The sequence below is a fragment of the Drosophila willistoni genome (assembly GCF_018902025.1).
Source record: "Drosophila willistoni isolate 14030-0811.24 chromosome 2R unlocalized genomic scaffold, UCI_dwil_1.1 Seg167, whole genome shotgun sequence".
In the NCBI taxonomy this organism is placed as follows: Eukaryota; Metazoa; Arthropoda; class Insecta; order Diptera; family Drosophilidae; genus Drosophila; species Drosophila willistoni.
The window spans coordinates 6,342,173-6,360,628 of record NW_025814050.1 but is presented as its reverse complement, the minus strand read 5'-3'; the positions used below and the strand labels follow the sequence as shown (position 1 = coordinate 6,360,628).

At 34.7% G+C, this 18,456-nt stretch overlaps 1 protein-coding gene and 1 long non-coding RNA gene across 3 annotated transcripts in view; both read right to left on the bottom strand.

The window, feature by feature from the left end:
- Positions 1-3,312: 3,312 nt before the first annotated feature.
- LOC26529068 lies at positions 3,313-12,762 on the bottom strand. Of its 2 annotated transcripts, none has more exons than XR_002724097.2 (3): positions 12,624-12,762; positions 12,365-12,578; positions 3,313-4,257 (listed from the first exon to the last, which is right to left on the bottom strand). It is a non-coding gene; the product is annotated as an uncharacterized LOC26529068 (long non-coding RNA). The 2 variants fall into 2 exon arrangements; XR_001450554.3 differs by having other exon boundaries at positions 12,365-12,552.
- Positions 12,763-14,094: 1,332 nt separating this feature from the next.
- The window catches only part of LOC26530319 (voltage-dependent calcium channel type D subunit alpha-1), an 85,564-nt gene continuing 81,202 nt past the window's right edge, over positions 14,095-18,456 (bottom strand). Inside the window, exon 2 of the mRNA XM_015178131.3 lies at positions 14,095-14,537. Within this exon, the coding sequence (XP_015033617.3) occupies positions 14,137-14,472 (336 nt within the window). The 5' untranslated portion in view covers positions 14,473-14,537 and the 3' untranslated portion in view covers positions 14,095-14,136. The remainder of the gene's footprint in view (positions 14,538-18,456) is intronic.

Genomic DNA, 18,456 nt, shown 5'->3' with positions numbered 1-18,456 from the left:
TAATGTTAAACGATTTTGATTAAGATCAATTCTAAACTAAGCTTCAATTTTTCAAAATATTAATAATTTCGGAATAGAGGACTTTCTTTTGTCAACAATTTGATGGCTTTAATGAAAAACGATTTGGAATATAGGATTATAATCCTATTGAATTCGCAGAAAACTGATCTGTGGCTCATCGTGAAACTGAGGAACATACTTTGTATGGTCGGAAATGCCTTGAACTCAGCATGGCAAGCTTTTGGCCAACTGACGGGTGCTGGTGCTGGTTCGTCAGTTAGTCAGCTGGCTGCTTGCATATGTAACTTGCAGATACCCATAAAAAAAAGTACAAAACGAAACGAAACAGAAATAAAAATGTGGAAAAGCCAGAAGAGCAGGCAAACAGAAGCGTGTAAACGAGCTATAACTATGTAAGTTTGGTTACTCACCAATAAAAAATGAAAACTGCCACGACGATGACGATGACGATGATGATGATGATGACGACGGCTGCTGGCTTTGATCAATCAAGCGTCAAAATTATTGCCTGGATATATATATATATTCTATATACACATACACACGTGTGTTTGTGTGTGTGTGTGTGCCCCGTGCCAGCAGCCACAGAGAAACAGCTCCAGCTCGGAAATACCAGTTAAAGGTGGTGGCGGAGTTGTTAGTTACTGGTGGCATTGGTGGTGCTTCTCGCCAGTGGGAGGGAGGAGAGTGTCGGAGAGGGAGAGAGAGCGCGCGGATGCAATTATAACCATTTCCCTGTGCCGCTTCATTGGATACAGGCTTGAAGCGGATCGGAGCGTAGTGGAGCGGTCGAGTGCATGCAGAAGCCGCCAAGCCGTTAGTCGTTAGTCCATGGCTAAATAGAAATTTATTGCCCACCAGCAGCAACGCCCACACTCTGGCGAGTCGGGGGAGAGGCGGAGATGCGGGGCCAGACCATTGGGAATGTTCGTGTGAGATGATATAATTTGTTGTTGCCTACACTTGGAAAAACAAAACGAAAAGCGCAACAAAAAATGGCAAGTTTTCCCTTTACAAATAAAAAATGTCTGCATAAAATGAAAAATGGCAAACTTAAAGTGAGCTATCAACAAAAATGTATATTACTTTTTGTGAATTGATGAACATTTATTGAAAAACGGAAAGATATCATTAAAGTCTCAGCTGGCATAAGCTCCTATTAGCTGGGTTTACTTCCTACTGTTTAAATCTAATTAGAACCTCACAACTTATCCCGTTTTCTCTTGTTATTTAAAATCGTTATTTAGAAAACCTCTTAGAAAGGGAAACTTTAGGTATGCCAGTTACTTCATAAGTGACCAAGATATAGTTTAATGAAGTAAGTAAGTCGTCTCGCCGACTTTGGTATACCATACACCAGTAAAGCCAATATTTCAAGCATTTTCACATGCTTCTTACAAGCATATCTTAGTATCTCGCTCACTCAATCATACGAGCACCCTAGCGCCCCCACCAGCCAACGGCCAACTCCGGCCTTATGGAAAAACGTTTATATGCATAATTCGACTGTTTTTTATCCGATTTTGATCAAATTTGGTATTTTGATAGATATTAGTATTAAATTTAAGTGTGCCAAATTTGATTGCATGATGTAAAAAAATACGGGAGATTATCAAGTTTTTCAAATTACGGGGGCGGAAAAGGGCGTAGCAAAATTTTTCTACATACAAAATGTGTGCATTTACTAAGCGAATATACATACCAAATATGGTGTCTCTAGCTAGAATAGTTTTTGAGATTAAAGCTTTTTTTAAATTGCGGGGGCGGAAAGGGGCGTGGCAAAAATTTGAAATAAACTTGATCACTCTACATACTACACGCGTCTACATAAAAAATTTGGTGGCTCTAGTTCTTATAGTCTCCGAGATCTAGGTGTTCATACGGACGGACGGACAGACGGACATGGCTAAATCGACTCGGTTGTTGATCCTGATCAAGAATATATATACTTTGTGGGGTCGGAGATGCTTCCTTCTGCCTGTTACATACATTTTGGCGACTTTAATATACCATTTCACCCTATGGGTGTATGGTATAAAAAGTCATTTACAAGAAGAAAAGCATAATTGCAACTCCATTTGGCAGACTTCAGTTGAGTATCTCATAACACTCTTCAAAGTTAACTTAAAATAATGATGATTCAGCTCTAATACTAAAGTGTGGTCGATTTTTTGTTCCTCTTCGGCGGAAAACTGTTAAAATAATAGTATTTTATTATATTACAAATTAAAATAAAGGACAAGTAAAATAATTATAGTCTAAAAACTAAAAGAGTGCAAAACTGTATATTTTTTTCAAATTTGCCTAACCATTTCTCTTCTTGGTGACCAAATAACTTCAAACTTTTGAAAAAGAGATTACTAAATCAAAAAATAATTACTAAATCAAAAGATATAAAACTCATCGTTTTAGGTTAACTCTAAAAAGAGCTTTGAGCTATCACACTGAAGTTTGGAAACTGGTGTTACAGTTTTGCTTGTCAGTGTAGAACAGTGAGCTGAAATATTTCACACCACCTCAAATTATATGGTATTATACAATTGATCAAAACTTCATGAAAATTGGTGACTTGCAGACCTGAAGATTTCATTGTTAGTGAACTGATATACAAACATAAGTTCATAATATGAACTTTATATATAAATAATTCATTTGAAAAAACAATCTGAAAAATCATGTACATATATACCTCCTAAGGAAAAATTCAGCTTAATATCTAAAAAAAATAAATAAATAGGGCCTATAATATTAGATTTATTTGTTTAGTTACGCTTAAGACATAACACCAAACAAATTTCTATACAATTTAATAATTTTAAAATTTGCTTTTCTAATTTTTTCATTTTTAATTGATGGTAATCAAAATTGCATTATAAATCTCTATTTTTTTCTCTTGAATAAAAAAATTTAAGGATAATTTATTGTAAAAAAGATAAGTGCATTTATTTAAGCAATACCCATAAATTAAAATAAAAAAGAAATATAAAACAATTGTTTTTTCAATATTTTAAAATATATTTATTTGTGTAGATTTTAGGAAAAAATATTTTTTAGTTAAATTTAGTTCGAAAAACTATAATTACAACTTATGGAATTCAAAATTTACAAGATACAAGATTTGTATTAATTTATCTATCAAATTTTATAGATTTTTCAAAAATTCTTCTTTGTCGCTTCAAAAGGCTAATTAAATTTTTAGGGAGGTTGTAATAGATTACACATCTAGATACAGATAACATTATAACAATATTTTTTTATCATATATTGTTTTATTTTACTAAAAATGCACCATTTTAATTTTATTTATCAATTAAAAATTATATTCATAACAGATTAATTTGTAGTTCAAAATAATTTAAAAATTTCGCCACAAGACTTTGTTAACTTCTTCTAAAACTTTAAACATAATTTGTATTATTAATTTAATTCACTTTAAAGCTATTTAATTAACTTATTCATACTTGATACCAAAATTTAATTTTGAGATGAATTTAGTTCATGAGTTAATACAAAATGTTTCTATTTAACACTTCGTTATATCATTTCAGTTTCTAGATAAGTTTGCAAAACTTTTACATTTAGCTGATGTTGTTTCGAATGTGCCCATTGTACAAAGTGTGTGCCACTAAGCGCATGTTTTTCGGGTGGCAACTTCTCGCACACGGCCAAGAGGTATTGCAACATGAAGTGCGTTAGCCCATTTCGTAGCCCATCAGCAGCTGCAGCCGTTATTGCTCAAGTGCCTAGTCCACACACACACACACACACAGCAGCGATGATGACAACATGCACAACATCCCCCAGTAGGCCTATGTCATGTTGTTGCTGTTCCAGTTGTTGCTGCTGTTGTTGTTGTTGTTGTTATTATTATGTGCCCGGTGTGGCGCATAATGCAGCTAATCTAGGGAATTAGGTAAAAAAGCTGACAAAAGGCAAACAAGCGAGTGGCCAAGTGGATGCTGTTGATGTTCCAGTTGGTTGTTGTTGTTGTTGTTGTTGTTGTTGTCGTTGCTGTTGTTGCTGATGCTGCAGCAACATTGCAATTTTGTATCCTATTACGCAAAGTAAGTTGCAACAAGGCTATGCAGGATGAATGCTGAGTGACTCACAACGCTTATCGCTTGGCCAAATGTCCTTTTCTTTTCCATTTTCGTTTTAGCCTTTTTCTTTTTTCTTCTGCTTCTATTCGCTTTTGGCCTGGCCTGGCTTGAGCTGTCAAGGATTTACTGCAACGAACTGAAAGAAGAAAAAAAAAAGGCAAAAGCAAAGTAGCTAAGCGAATTAAAAAAGTAAACTCCCAAGTAAATTAAATGACAGCCAAGGATAAGGCAACAGAATAGAAAAGATAGTAGGAAGAAGACACACCGAAAGAGAGAGAGACAGGCTCACTGAGAAGAAGCTAAGCCCAAGAAAGAGAGAGAGAGAGAGAGGAGACGCCGCCAGCAGCAGCATAACCGCAGCAACAGGAAAACCAGCAACAGCAGTAAGGAAAATGTTTTTAAAATGAAATCACTTTTAATGAGTCATTCAAGTGGCATGCAGAAGGCAGTCACACAGACACACGGCTACGTCTCAAAGACTCCTCAAATAATAATTTTTACAGCGCAACAAACAAGAACAAAAAAGACAAAAAAAATATATAGAAAGAAAGAAAGACTAAGATGGCAAGTTAGTAAGCGAGGAGGTGGCATGGAAAAGAGGAAGGCAAAAGGCAATAATAATTTCGCGTACGGACACAGTGCATAGTAGTGGCAGCATTACAGGAAATCACAAGCGGCAGCCAGGCAACGTGGCATCATCATCCGCCTGCCTCACCCGCCCCCCTCGCCGCTCATCCACCGCTGATGCAACAAGTCGTCTTCTATACTCTGTCTGTCGGTCTGTCTGAATGTCAATGCGGCGGTGGCTGCTGCTGCTGCTGCTGCTGCCGTTCCTCCTGCGGCAATTTCACTTTGCTTTTCATTTTATTGCTAATTTTTTTTTTTCTCCTCCTGCTGCTGTTGGAGAGTTTTTGCAAATTATAATGACAGCCCAGTCCAAGCAATTGGTCGGTGGGTGGTTGGTTGGTGGGTTTAGGTTAGGTTGGGTAGAATAGACATTTAATGAAACGAAACGACAACAACAAATTGTTTAAACATTATTTGCGCTTTCATATTTCAAACGGACCAACATTTCCCTTTGCCGTTTGCCTTTCCTTTTTTGCTTTTCTTTTACTTTCCTTCCGATTGCTATTCTCATTCCCATTCCCATTTCCATTCCCCTTCTCTCTTATGCATTATTGTTAATAAACAGACATTACAAAGCAAATATAATGAGCGAAAAGGAGTTGGCAGTCACCAGAACCAGTAACAGAAACAGAATCAGCACAGTAGGCAAAAAAAAACAAAAACAGAGGAAAACAAAAAAACCAAAGTGAAAAAGTAGAAAATTGAAATTGCGCATTCTGCGGAGTTTCTGTGTGGCTAACAATTGCAAATCATTCGGTGAATGATTTATAAAATGCTTTAACCATTTAAAGAAAGCTGAAAAGGAGTTACAAATTTAATTTTGCACCTTTTATATTTATTTTATACCTCAAACTTGATTAGTTTTGATGTGTTCTAGTTTCTTTTTTTTTAATTACCCATGTAGAAAGACTCAAAGTTAGAGATTTGATATTCTTCATACTTGCATTTAAATTTATGTGAGCTTTCTTTATTTCTAATTAACTCTACTTAGTTTTGATGTGTCTTTTAAAAAAATCAGTCCTGTTTTCCTCAATTCGATATCAACTTCATAACGTTTTCAAACTTGTTATTCTCAATTCCGAGTGTTATGACAATCGGTTTCGTTTTCAAAGCTAAGTTTAACAAACTTTCGTTCAGCTTTTAGTGAAATTTGTAAATGAGTCTTAAATTAATTTGATTCTAGTTCTAACGAATGAATTTAAAACATTTATTTTACATCAAATTTATTTGTCGCTTATTGGTAACCATTCAAATTGGCATAAGCATTTCGATTGTAAACTTTCTGAAGCGAAAACAGGTCTATTCCATTTCGATTTCTTCATTTTCTTCATTGTTGTTAAGAATAATTCTTATAAGTTAATGGAAGGATTAAAATTGTTTACTTTTTTCTAATATTGTTATCAATTTATTAAAGAAATAATAGAAACATGTAATGTAGTTACATGTTGAAAGTTGTAACGTAAACGAATTATTGGCAATTACTTTTCATTCCACTGTCCCCACTGATTAAAACCGAATTATTTAGCTCGAATTCAGAAGCAAAAACATGTCTTACATTCCGATTCCGACAAAAATATTTGAAATAGAAAACGAGAATAAAATAAAAATATCCGAAATAGAAAACGAGAATAGGCCTGAATATTAATCAACTTAGATTAATAAAAGACAATTGACAAAGCCAAGGATTTTCCAAGCTTAACTAAGTCTTAAATATAAGTTCACTTTATCGCGTAAACTTCTGTACTCAACTATTCAAGATTTTAATTTTAGTTGGGACTATAGAAACAGTTTACAATTTAAAGAATAGCTGTCTAAAATCTTATTTTGTTTTCTGTCGTCTAGCAAACTATTTTTTTGTTGTCCCCATAAAAAACATAGTAACTCGAATAATATTTTTCGCAATATCTTTTGTTTAGAGGTGAGAAAATGGGATGAATAGAGTATCTGATAAATCACTTGCATGTTCCTTAAAAAATTTGTAAAAAATCTCTTTGATTTTAACTCCTATGTATACCAATTAGCATATAAAATTCTTTTGACGTTATTTTTTGTATTTATTGAATATGCAATGTACAGATATACAATCGCACCAGGACAAATTTCAAAGGATTATATATTTTCAACATATGTACATCTTAAGACTGTCTTTAATAACTATTCTATAAAAAAGAATAAGCTTTGGATTTCCAAAATTTTTCTTCTAATCAAATTCGAGTTATTTAGCGAAAAGACCTTAACTTAATTTTGAAACCAACTAATAAAAGAGAATTGCACTCTTTAAAATTATAAAATATTTTCCACAATCGGCTTACAAATCGAAATGTAACATAAGATTCATTTTCCTACAAAAATCTAAAAACCATTAATGCAGAGAAACACACAGCATATACTTAGTGTAAGCTCTGTAAATGAAAATCTGTTCTCACAAATTCAATATTCAATAATTCTTATCTATTTTCTTTTTTTTTGGTTTTGGCACTGAAAAAGTCAATCCTTTAATGTGTTTCATGTTGGTCCATTTCATTTAGTTTATGAAAAGCTTTTTTGTTCTCTTTTTCGACGTCTCTTCCCCTCTTCTACCCTACCACCATGCCCATTTTTGCAGTTTTTATTTGTCCTGTTGTCTTTATTTTTTGTTGGTCCATCCTTCCTTTTGACATTCCCCCAACTCATCCGGCTGTGAATGATTTCACTTAACGCTCTCTTGGACTTAACATTCTTGTTATTCCTCATTTAATACTTGTACTTTTTGTATTTTTCTTGTCATTTAATTTAGCTTTTTCTTCTTTCCTTTATATATTTTTTTTCTTTTTTGTTCATCTTGTTTTAATGGTTTTCTGTGTGCTTGTTTTTGTTCTTGTTGTTGTTGTTGTTGTAAACGCTCGCGTTTGCCAAATAGAAAATCATCATAATTTCCCCACCTTCCTCCTTTTTGGCATGAGTTCTCTTTCATTTTATTACCAACGACCGTCTGAGCGGGAGTTTTGAACCATTTGCGACATAGTTAGTTGTTTTTATGCTTTTTATGGACAAACTTTTGTACCGCTTTAATTGCCATTGTCATGGCGTTGGCTTCGACTTTAGTCGCCCTGCTCCTTAGTCCTTAGTCGTTCTATAGCTGTTGTCATTGTTTGTCACAGACTCTGCTCATCAAATGCAAAAAGAAACGAACTGGGCAAACTTTTGTCGGGAAAACTCCTTTGATTTGTTTTAGACAACACTGTAAAGACCGACAAAAAAAAGGAATAGATTCGTTGATTTGGAAACGTTTTAAAGATACCCTGTATTGTCTTATGCATTCGATTGAATGGAAAATAGAAGAAACGATTTATTAAATGTTGATTTTTAGGGATGCTTTAAAGCAATCGATAGTAGAAAATATATCGATTTCACTCATATATTTATCTATATATCTGTAGGTGATAGAAGTTAATTGTGCCCAGCAGTCCTTCGAAAATTGTATCTATGTTTGGGTTTTCTTTATGATTAGCACTAAGAAATTGATATCTTAAGTCAATTAATTGATAAACTTACGATATCATGAAGTTTTTAGACAAACCCATAAGCTCTTGGCCTAATAGCATGCCTCTAAGATCTGTGACTTCATTTGACCCAAGTGGAGATCTTGTAGACCAAAATACTTGAGGCTATAAGATCGTTTCACTACAGTCTTACTAATCGAGAGTCTCTTATAAAATAAATACTTAACCAAAGTTCGATAGTAGTTTAAATTTAAATCGTAATTCAATTCTTAGTAATATTGAACTTTTGGTGGGATTTGACTAAGCTTAGTGAATAGTTTGATTAACCTCTATGACTCTATAATGTGGCCATTTCAGGATACTAATCTACCCGTTTAAACTTAAATTTGAAGCATGTAAAAAGAAACTTTGGCTTAAAATGAGTTCGAGATGTGGTTAGATGAGGTGAGTTGAAACTTTTTAAGCTAAAATTATTTTTGAGTTATTAATGAAATGTTCCGGTTAGTCTTCCATCTACTTTTAAGTTTGTTTCAGAGAGTGTTCACACACACACACACACACTCACACCTACATATATATTTTGTGTATAATATATATAAATACAAATGCTAACTAAATGTTATGTTTTCATTATGCTCTCTTGAATAAGACGAGACAAGGAAAAGTTTTTGTAGTTTGAACTTGCCTGTAAGTTTTCCTTATTTTCTAGTGTCTCCTCTCCTCTCTTTCTCTGTCCATCGCTCCTCTTGGGTGGTCTGTACTTTGCCGTGTTCTTTCCTTCTGGTTATTGGCTTAGCTAATTTTTTCTTTCTATATGTGTGTGTGTGTAGTATTTTATTTTGTTATATGCAGACGCATTTGTTTGCCCAAAGTGCTGCACTTTTGGGTTTTACTTTTTTTCTATCTTTTAACTAACTTGTCTCTAACGCAACTAATGAAAAGATTTGTTATTAGTTTTAGTCCAAAACTCCACTCGAAGCAGGTGCAAAAAGTGGCACAACAAGAAGCTAACTTTGCCCTAGGGATTTATACTCAAACATTGGACAAATAACTACAACAACAACAACAACAACAGCAGAAGCAATAGGAAATGTCAGCAGCAATAACAACAACAACAACAACGAAAAAAATATGTTGGAAAGTTGAAAAAGTAAATAAATATTTGAACAACTTCTTATGGCCAACTATTTGTTTGGAGACACTGCAAAAACGATGTTCAATTTTATTTTTGGCCATTATGTGAAACTTTGCACTGTAGTTTTTGGCCAAAAAAAGAAAATGTTTTTCTTTTTGGTTTGCTCACTTTTCCAAAGCGAATTTAACAAATTGTTGGGGGGAGATGTAAAAAAAAAAACAGCTTGGAAGGACTAAGTTGAAGAGTGTCGTGGTTTATGTATATAGTGAAATCGGATGAAATTTGTCAACAAAAACGAAACAAATTTTGATAGGAATTTCCAATATTATTTATCTTTAACTAAATTTATTTGTGGGGTTTGTAGATTGACCATTTTGATGGTTTTGCTTTTGACTTTCTTATTCAATTATCTGCTCTGTGTTTATTTTAATAAACTATATAACAATCAAACAATATAAACACTTCTTGCATGCCAAGATTGAAGCAAATTTTAATTAACTCAAGTAAAAAGAGAAACCTCTAAAGTCATTCTCTGAGTAGGCAATCAAATTTCTCTATAAAAAAAGAAGAATCTAAATCTATAATAGAATATAAATATACACAGCTAAATATATTTAAATTAATTGTTTTGTGTCATAAGAGGGAAGGTATACAAACCATTTTGGCATAGTAAAAACATGTAAAACAGAGATTTTTATGTTAAACTTTTCTCTTTTGTTCTCTCCTCACCCCGTTCTCAACGGGTAACCCGTTGTAATTTGACACCTCATTGCCTTAAATGATCTCTCTGATCGAAATCGGAATTGCTTGTTTATTTAAATATTTTCGAAATAATCTTTTAATAAAATCCATTCAAAATCTTGTTCAATGGCCCGATCTAAATATGGACAAAACACGGCAATAACCACAACCAACAACAATAGAGATTTGACTTTTGTCTCTTTGCATAGTCAGTTCCATTGACTATTTGGTTGAATGGTTACTTGGTGGCCTATTAGGTTACCCAATTTGTAGTAGATTTCTTTTTTTTATGTGATAGCCAAAGTTATTTTTATTGGAACTTGCGAGTTAATTAAGTCAGCATTTTGGTAAATGTTGTCGTTATTTTTGCCCTCTTGCAAACATTTTTTATTTAGAGCCTGTGAGATTGATTGACTTTATCTCTGGTGATGGTTTGCTTCTTATCAATACTTTTCCTTCACTCAATCTTTAGAAGATGCAGCAAACCAAAGACGATGGACCACTAGAAGCAAAATGATGGGAAGATAAAACGAGAAGGGAGGCCAAGAAGGGTAAAAAAGCTGAAAACAAGTTTTTTTTGTGATTCTTGAGGCAAACGTGTAGGCCGAAGGAGTGCCATCTTTATAGACAGGTTAAGACAACTTCCTGTTGTTCACATCACAAAATGAGACACAGAGACAATGAGGACAGGGAAAGAGTCTGGAGAAAGAGAGAGAGAGAGAGACAGAACGATAGGAGACACGACTGATTTAGATCGAACATCTGATATGGTCTAAATTAGCCATGGAACCTCTCTAAATTGCAAGGTATAGGCTCTAGCAATCGCTTAAGTCTTTTGAGATTTATCTAAGTACAAGCGTGTAGTTTAGACTTAAAATAAAAGACAAATCTTAAATAGGATACAATTTTTAAATTTATTAAACAAAGAACTAAAATCTCTCGGCTTATTCAATGTACACTATGATAGTAAAAGAACCTAATGATTCCATTCGAATTGAATTCAAATGAATGAGTGATAACCATCCAATGAAATGGTTAAGTGGGAATCTATGAGCTTCTCAAATCTGATAAAATACTTAAAAAGCTTAAAGAAAATGCATTAAATTACTCAATGAATGCTTTGAAATGTGATTTTAAGCAATCGAATAAATTCGAAAGATTTAAACTTCTATATTTCATTCATTTGAGACATTTTAAAACAAAGAAGCAAATAACTCAATGATAAAATTGCTTTTGTTTATTCTAGATATTCTCAAATAGTTAGTTTTTATGCACATGATTCAAATAATCGTAAAATATTCATGAACTGAATTGTTCAATCACATAAACTATAACTATGTAAATTATAATTTTATTAAAAATGAATAGACAAATCATGTGTCAAGTTAAGGGAGAAATTATGGGCTAATAAATTTTGTATGTTCAATACATCAAAAATTTTAGTGCGCGGTTTCGGAGCAGAAATTTTCGAATGTTACAAATTCGATTTAAGGAGAAGAGAGCCCTATACTTAGCCACAAGTTCAGAATTCAGACTTTAATATTAAAATGAGAATTCGTGGGTTCCAATCGAAAGATGCGTACTAAAACACAATCAAATTTGGCCATGTACAATGTGTCAGTTCAAAAGACTATTTTTGAGTGGGTTCTGTCTTAGCCACCGAATTGACTAATTTTAACGAATAGTAGGTATAAATCAATATTAAATCATAATAACGATTTGAATGCATTTGTCATAGCGACTTATTGCCTTAGATTTCAACTAGATCAATTCGTTTTCGTTTCGTTTGAATGTTGTCAGCTTACTATATCACTCGAACTCAATTTTAATATTCATTCATTTTGTTTTGAGCAAGACTCTAGTGTCTAATATGGATATTAAGATAAAGTTATAAAGGACAATCAATGATTTAGCAAAAATTTTCTATAAATAATCACTGAACTTATCATGGTGTATCAGTTCTGTTCTGGTTTTCGATTTGGAATAAGTTTTTCAGATTCGAAATCGATGTCTAGTCTGCCTTTACATTGCGAATTATTCACTATAAAATCGTTTGCCCTTCATACATTTACCTATTCAATCTATTGAAATCAAAACAATTTCCAAACAATTTGAATAGTACATGGATTGACTCTTAAAATCTATCAAATTTGTTTTGGAATTAAGGTTAATCGCTTATTGTTAAAAAATAAGTTTGTATTCTACTCTTTAAATCAAATCAGGGTATAGATCTTTGGATATTTGTAAATAATACTTACATCAAAGTTGTTAAATTTAGCATATTTAACATTTGCAGGTCTCGTTTATCTGTTTCATTTTTTTGGAATTTCTTCTTGATGCTGGCTGCAAGCGATAAATCAATCAAATGCCAAATGATGTCGACGACTTCACCCTCCATCTGTCTGTTTCTCCTTCTCCTCCTCCATTCACCCGCATATTCAGATCACTAAAATGAAAAAGGAAACCAGAGAACTGAGCTAAAGAAGTTGGAATGCTCTTGCAAAAACTATTACCCACCTTTAAAGAAATTCTCATTAATTTTCGACCTTCGCGAATACTTTATATAGTCGTTTTTAGCTGTTGAGCAAACTGAATATACTCTCTTTGCAAGGGCATACACAAAACTGTACGACAGACTGCAAAAAAACAGAATTTAAAAAATTGGAAACAAAAAAAGTGGAAAAACCAATAAACAATTTAAATATTTATGTGTCACACGAACATAATTTTATTAATGGCTGCTCTCTGCTCTGCTAGAATGAAAATGAAACAGAAACTGAGAAGGAGGATGAAAAAAAATTGAGCAGAAATTATGATTACATAAATGTTTAATGTTTTTGTGAATGAATTATTTATGATCGAAATAACAAATCAAAGCTGTAGGAAGGAGAAAAACAAAAACCAACGCTAACAGTATAAAATTAATATTATTGAATTTTTTACATTTTATGTGTGTTTGCGTGTGTTTTTCTTTTTTCATGTTTTAGTTTCCGCGTTGATTACTTGCTCATCAATTTGTAATGAGATATGACTGGAAAAAAGGAAAAAAAAATCAGCACATATTTAAAACTTGTTATAATGTTATTTTTTTCCCATTGTTTCTATGCATATTTGAATAATTAAAATTGCAAAAATGGAAAAATGCTGAAAGAGAAGAAGAAATCAATGGATTAATTATGGCAACAGCCAATGGTGAGAAGAGTGTCCTCCAGGCCAAATCCAGATCCAGATCCAGGTCCAAAACCAAACCAAACCAAAACTACAACAAACCTGGCAAAGAGAAATAGAGAAAAAAAAATATCTGACCAGAGCAGTTCAGTGAGAAAGAGAGAGAGAGAGAGAGGGAATAAGGACTGGGGAGTAGGGAAGGTTGGGAATTGGGGAGTTTGGGTTACGAGGCCGCCACTTGGGAAAACTCTAAAAAAAAGTACATATACATATATATATACATGTATATATGTATTGGAATAGTAAAAGGTGCTCTGAGCACGCACACAAGCATTGAAAAAAAAAAGAAGAAGTTGGGAGAGGGTTAGAGAATGAGTAAGGGAAAGGGGAGGTTAGAGTAGGGAAGTAAGCAAAGCCAGGTGAAAATGGATTCTGAAAATTGGGTTAATTGATGCTTAGTGTAGCTGCTGCTGCTTCTGTATGTGTGTGTGTGTGGGTGAGAGGGATGACTTTTGGAGTGGGCGTGGTTATTTAGTGCAAAGTGGCTAATAGTTTTAACCACTGCTACTCCACCTTAGCCCAAGCGGAAACGGAAACAGGAAATAAGCACACACACACACAGAGAGAGGAAGAGAGTGGTAAAGAGAGGGGGAAAGAAGGGGTGTTAGTGGGTGGCAGGGAGAGTCCTACAAAATGGCGGCGTCGTCACAGGAAATACACTTTGAAGTAGCTGAAATTAGCCTCTCAAACTGATTATAAACTGCACACACTTTTATATATATATATATATCTGTTTTGTATATACAACATTTAATTAACATTTATATAAATTGTTGCAAAAAGTTTCGTTTTTGTTATTGCTCTACACACCGGGCATAACCAAGTCAGTGAGATTGGCATTCAATGAAGTGCTTGGTGGACCATTAGCTCCATTCGTTGAAGTGGCCACTGCACTAGATCCACCCGCTCCTAAAGCTCCTCCTCCTCCACCGCCTCCTGCAGCAGCTGCTGCCGCTCCTATATCGAGTTTTCCTCTGGCATGACCCATCAATTGAAGTAGCAGCATTAGCAACAACAATTGAAGCATTGCTGGCGTCCTCGTCGTCGTCACTCTAATTGCTTTCGTTGCTGTCCACCTCATTTTGCAATTTGGTATTTTGGCCATGTGTTTGTTGTATTCCAGCACCGGTATCAACATTGTCCATTTGTTAATGCTCCTCTTGGCTCCTTGGCTGCAATATGCTATGCGTCTGCTAATTGTTGCTGCAAAACGGAAGAAATGAAAATGGATGAAAAATTTGCCATACAAAGTGTTTAATTCGTTTTATTTAATTAAAGTGAAATAAAATTGAAAGGTGATTCACATTCTTCACTTCGCTTATCTGACACGTTTTGCACACTTTGATAGATGCATTTCACTCATTGCTTTAGATACAAATGTATCTTTCATCTAAATTGCTTAAGAGAATGTCATTAAGCGTTCGCTTAATGCATCTGATAGATACACTTGTTATTGTTTTCATTCAAATTGCTTTCATTACACGGTGTTCCTTTTAAAATTATCGATTATTTCAACACTGGGAGGGATTTTCCCATCCCCATCTTCTGCTTCTTCTTCTTCTTCTTTCCTATTTCAGTTTGTTGTTCTTGGCACCTTGTCGACATTCGTTTTTTGTATCTTCTTGTTGTTGATATTTATGCATTGCACTTGTGCCCCAACTGGCTTTTCGTACATTTATAAATGGTTTACAACCAACACACACACACACTCACACACACCCTAACACACACATAGACACCACCCGAGTGTGGTACACTCACGCACAGCTGTGGCTACAATTTGTAACTGTAGAAGCATTTATAAATGTTGCCGTTTCTGTTGGTTGGAGCTACTCCTACACGACTCCTTTCTACTCCTTCCTGCTGTTGCTCATCCTTATACATTTAATGTTTACACGCTCAAGAACTTTTTGTTGGTCGTCCTCGTAGTCGTAGTCGTCGTCGTCAACAAACCATCAAGCGGCAACAACGACAGCCCAGAGAGTCCTTGCCTCGACGGGCGTTTGTCCTGCGGTTCACTTCGGTTCCTACAGTCTTACTCGCTTGTATTTGATTTTCCCACATCTACTTCCTTATCCACATCCTCATCCGAGAGCTTGGGGCGCAGGGGGTATGGAAAACGTGCTCACATGAGTTTCTGTTGAATTTTCCGGTTTCTTGTTGTTTCAGTCAATTGCCGGCATTTTAAAAACGCATAAAATTGCTCAATGTTTGCCTTGCCATTTTCCCTCAGTTTCTTCATTCAATGTCTTGATCCTTTTTTTCCGTTTCTTTCGGTTTCTTTTTTCGGCTTATCCAGCCACCTCCTCTGGGTCCTCTTCTGGCGTAAATTTATGCAAGGCGCCTTTTAGTTAGGCACCTCGTCAACACATGATGACAAAAGCGGGCAAATGGCAACGGCGGTTGAGGTAGAAGTTCCTTCTTGCTATCCAGATGAAGACGAAATGCAGCTGCAGGCAGGCAGTCAGCGGCAGCGAGTATCCGGGATTTCTTCTACTCCTCCTCCGCGTTCAGTTCCAATACAACTCCTTCTGCTATCTCTGCTGGATTTCCCTCCTTCCTCGTCTCGTGGTAAGTATCTGTAAGTGGTGCATAAGTGGTAGAGAGAAATGTTATTGATGATTTATTTGCATTTGGCATTGATATATGCTAATGTTTTTCCCCCGACTACCACTCGTTCTTTCTTTCTGATTGCCTCTCTCTCTCTATCTCTCTCGTCTGCTTTCTTTGTCTTTGCCATTGTCTGTCTTGTCTCGTCCTGAAGGTAGCTCACGGTTCAGGTACGTTTTCGGGGGATTATGTTATCTTTGGTCGCTTTGGTTGTTGGCTTTTCAATTTCTCAAAAAGAAATTATTATTATGGTATTTCTATCATATTCATACCCATTACCCAATATACCCATGGAGTATATTGAGATTAATGAAATCTTTGTAAGAGGGAATGGAAAATAATGAATGTGTCACGACTAAAATGACTTGACCTGCTCCCAAACTAAATTCAAAAGTGATTAGAATGTTTTTCTATTTCTATATGACTTTAAAATTGCTTTGCATCCTTGAAAGGATGCACTTTTCTCTTAAAAAGGCGACAAATTACTTAAAGATCAAAGAAATTACTTCAGACAAAGGCACTGCAAAAGGATCTGTCAGCTAAAAAGGACTCCTTTGCGTAAAGTGTTTCTATGAGGTATCTTCAAGTCGTTTCTTTTGTCTTAATTTTACAGACAATTTTTCCTCATTTTTCTGTTTCTTGCTTTCATTTCTTAAAGTCATTTTTATTTGCATTTCGTGATTCCATAGCAAGCGGCAGGCGGCGTCGGCAGATAAGCCAAAATGACATTCGTTTGCTTAGGGCTCTGCCGTCATTCGTTGGCAAACTAAACGTAGAAGTTGTAGATGTTATATGTCAACTGGAACTCAACTCAAATATTTGATTTAATTCCCTGACATATAATTAATCACTCTGCACCTTTTACAAGAGAGAGAGATAGGGAGACCTAACCCCGAGGTCTCCTACCCTCAATCTATCTATTTGTGTGTGTGTGTGTCTCTCTCTCCCCCTGTTTATTTGTTTATAATTAAATATTATTTGGCAGCCCAAATGAGACAGCTTCACCCGGTTTGGTCGTTGGGTCTGGCCAGCAGGCGAATGGCATTTATCAGTCATTCAGTCAGTTTCGTTTTCGTCGTTTCTTTTTTTTTTTTTTTTAATGAGTTACAAATTTGGTTTTTTCAGTTGTTTAATGGCTGACAGCATTATAGATTAGTGACCGAAAGTTTTTCTAGTTCGCTTTTTTACATGATCTTACCCACCTCACTCCAACTCAACTGAACTTAACTCCACTCCACTCCATCCCTTTCTCTCTATTAGTGGGAACTATTTCAACGTTTGGGCTGCTGGCGGCTGTTTTTGTCGTCGTCTCTTGTCTGGCTACTTGGTGGGTCTGGTCTAGAGTCTGGGGTATGGAGCTGAGTCTCATGGTCTTGGGTCTGGGTCGCTAATGTGTTTTCTAGACTCTTTATGTGAATGTGTGTTTTTTTTTTTGGGGCTAATAGCTGTCGGCCAAGAAGTAGCTGCTAGTCGAGCGACGAATTCGAAGTGGTATCTTTTTGTTGGCTTGATTTATGTATGTGTTCCCATTATGATGGGATAAAATGTTGGCAGTTGAAATAGTTGCTAGTCGTATATCTGTTAGTCGAAATGGGTGACCGATTTCTTCTTTAGTTTCTTTCGAAGCAAATATCATTAGGAAAATTGATTTCAAATCAGATTATGATTTGTTGTAGTCATCATAAAGAGTCGATTAGTTCAGACTGATTGGCATCTTCTATGCTATTAACTAAATTTGAGTAAATTAATGCCCTCTATAAAAAGCTGAACCAGCTAATTGAGTTCAGAGGCCATCAAAGTGGCCAGGTAGAGATTAAGTTTTATAACAAAAATGTTGTCAGTATATTTCAATTATCTAGATTTACTTAAGGGCTAAATGTTTGGGGCAAAACACTTGCCAAATTAACAACGAAATCAAAAAATTAAAATGGTTTAGATATATTCAATACAAAATCGTTGAGCAAGAACACAAAGAAGGACAAAAGTTAAATTGAAAAACATTAAGATTGGCACCTGACTTAAGTACTTTAAAAGCATTAATGACTCTAGATTCCCTTGAAAATGAGAGAGGCAACTTTACCCCCTAAATTATGCAATAACAAGTCAAAGAATTCAGTTTTTAAATCGCTCTATAAATGTCCTGTTGATACAAAATAATTTTCATTGCTAGACATTTTTAAAGCTACAAGGCAGACGAAAAGTTAGAAACTCTTGCATACTTTAAGGGACATAGTCACTTCATTACACAGTTACAGAGAGAAAAAAGATTGAAAGAAGTTTTTTGATAAAAATTTTAGAATTAGAAATTGCTTAATTGTTAACTTATTATATCCGGGGTGTACCGATTTCATTAGCGATAACTTTAAATCACTTTTCAATCAAATTCTCAATATGCATATTAAGTAACTTTTTTCGTATCTCGCAAATCTCTTGAAATTTCTCTCTTTTTCTTTTGTTTTCTCGTTTGTCGTTTAGCTCTTAACCGATTACCATATTGATAAATTTGAATTTC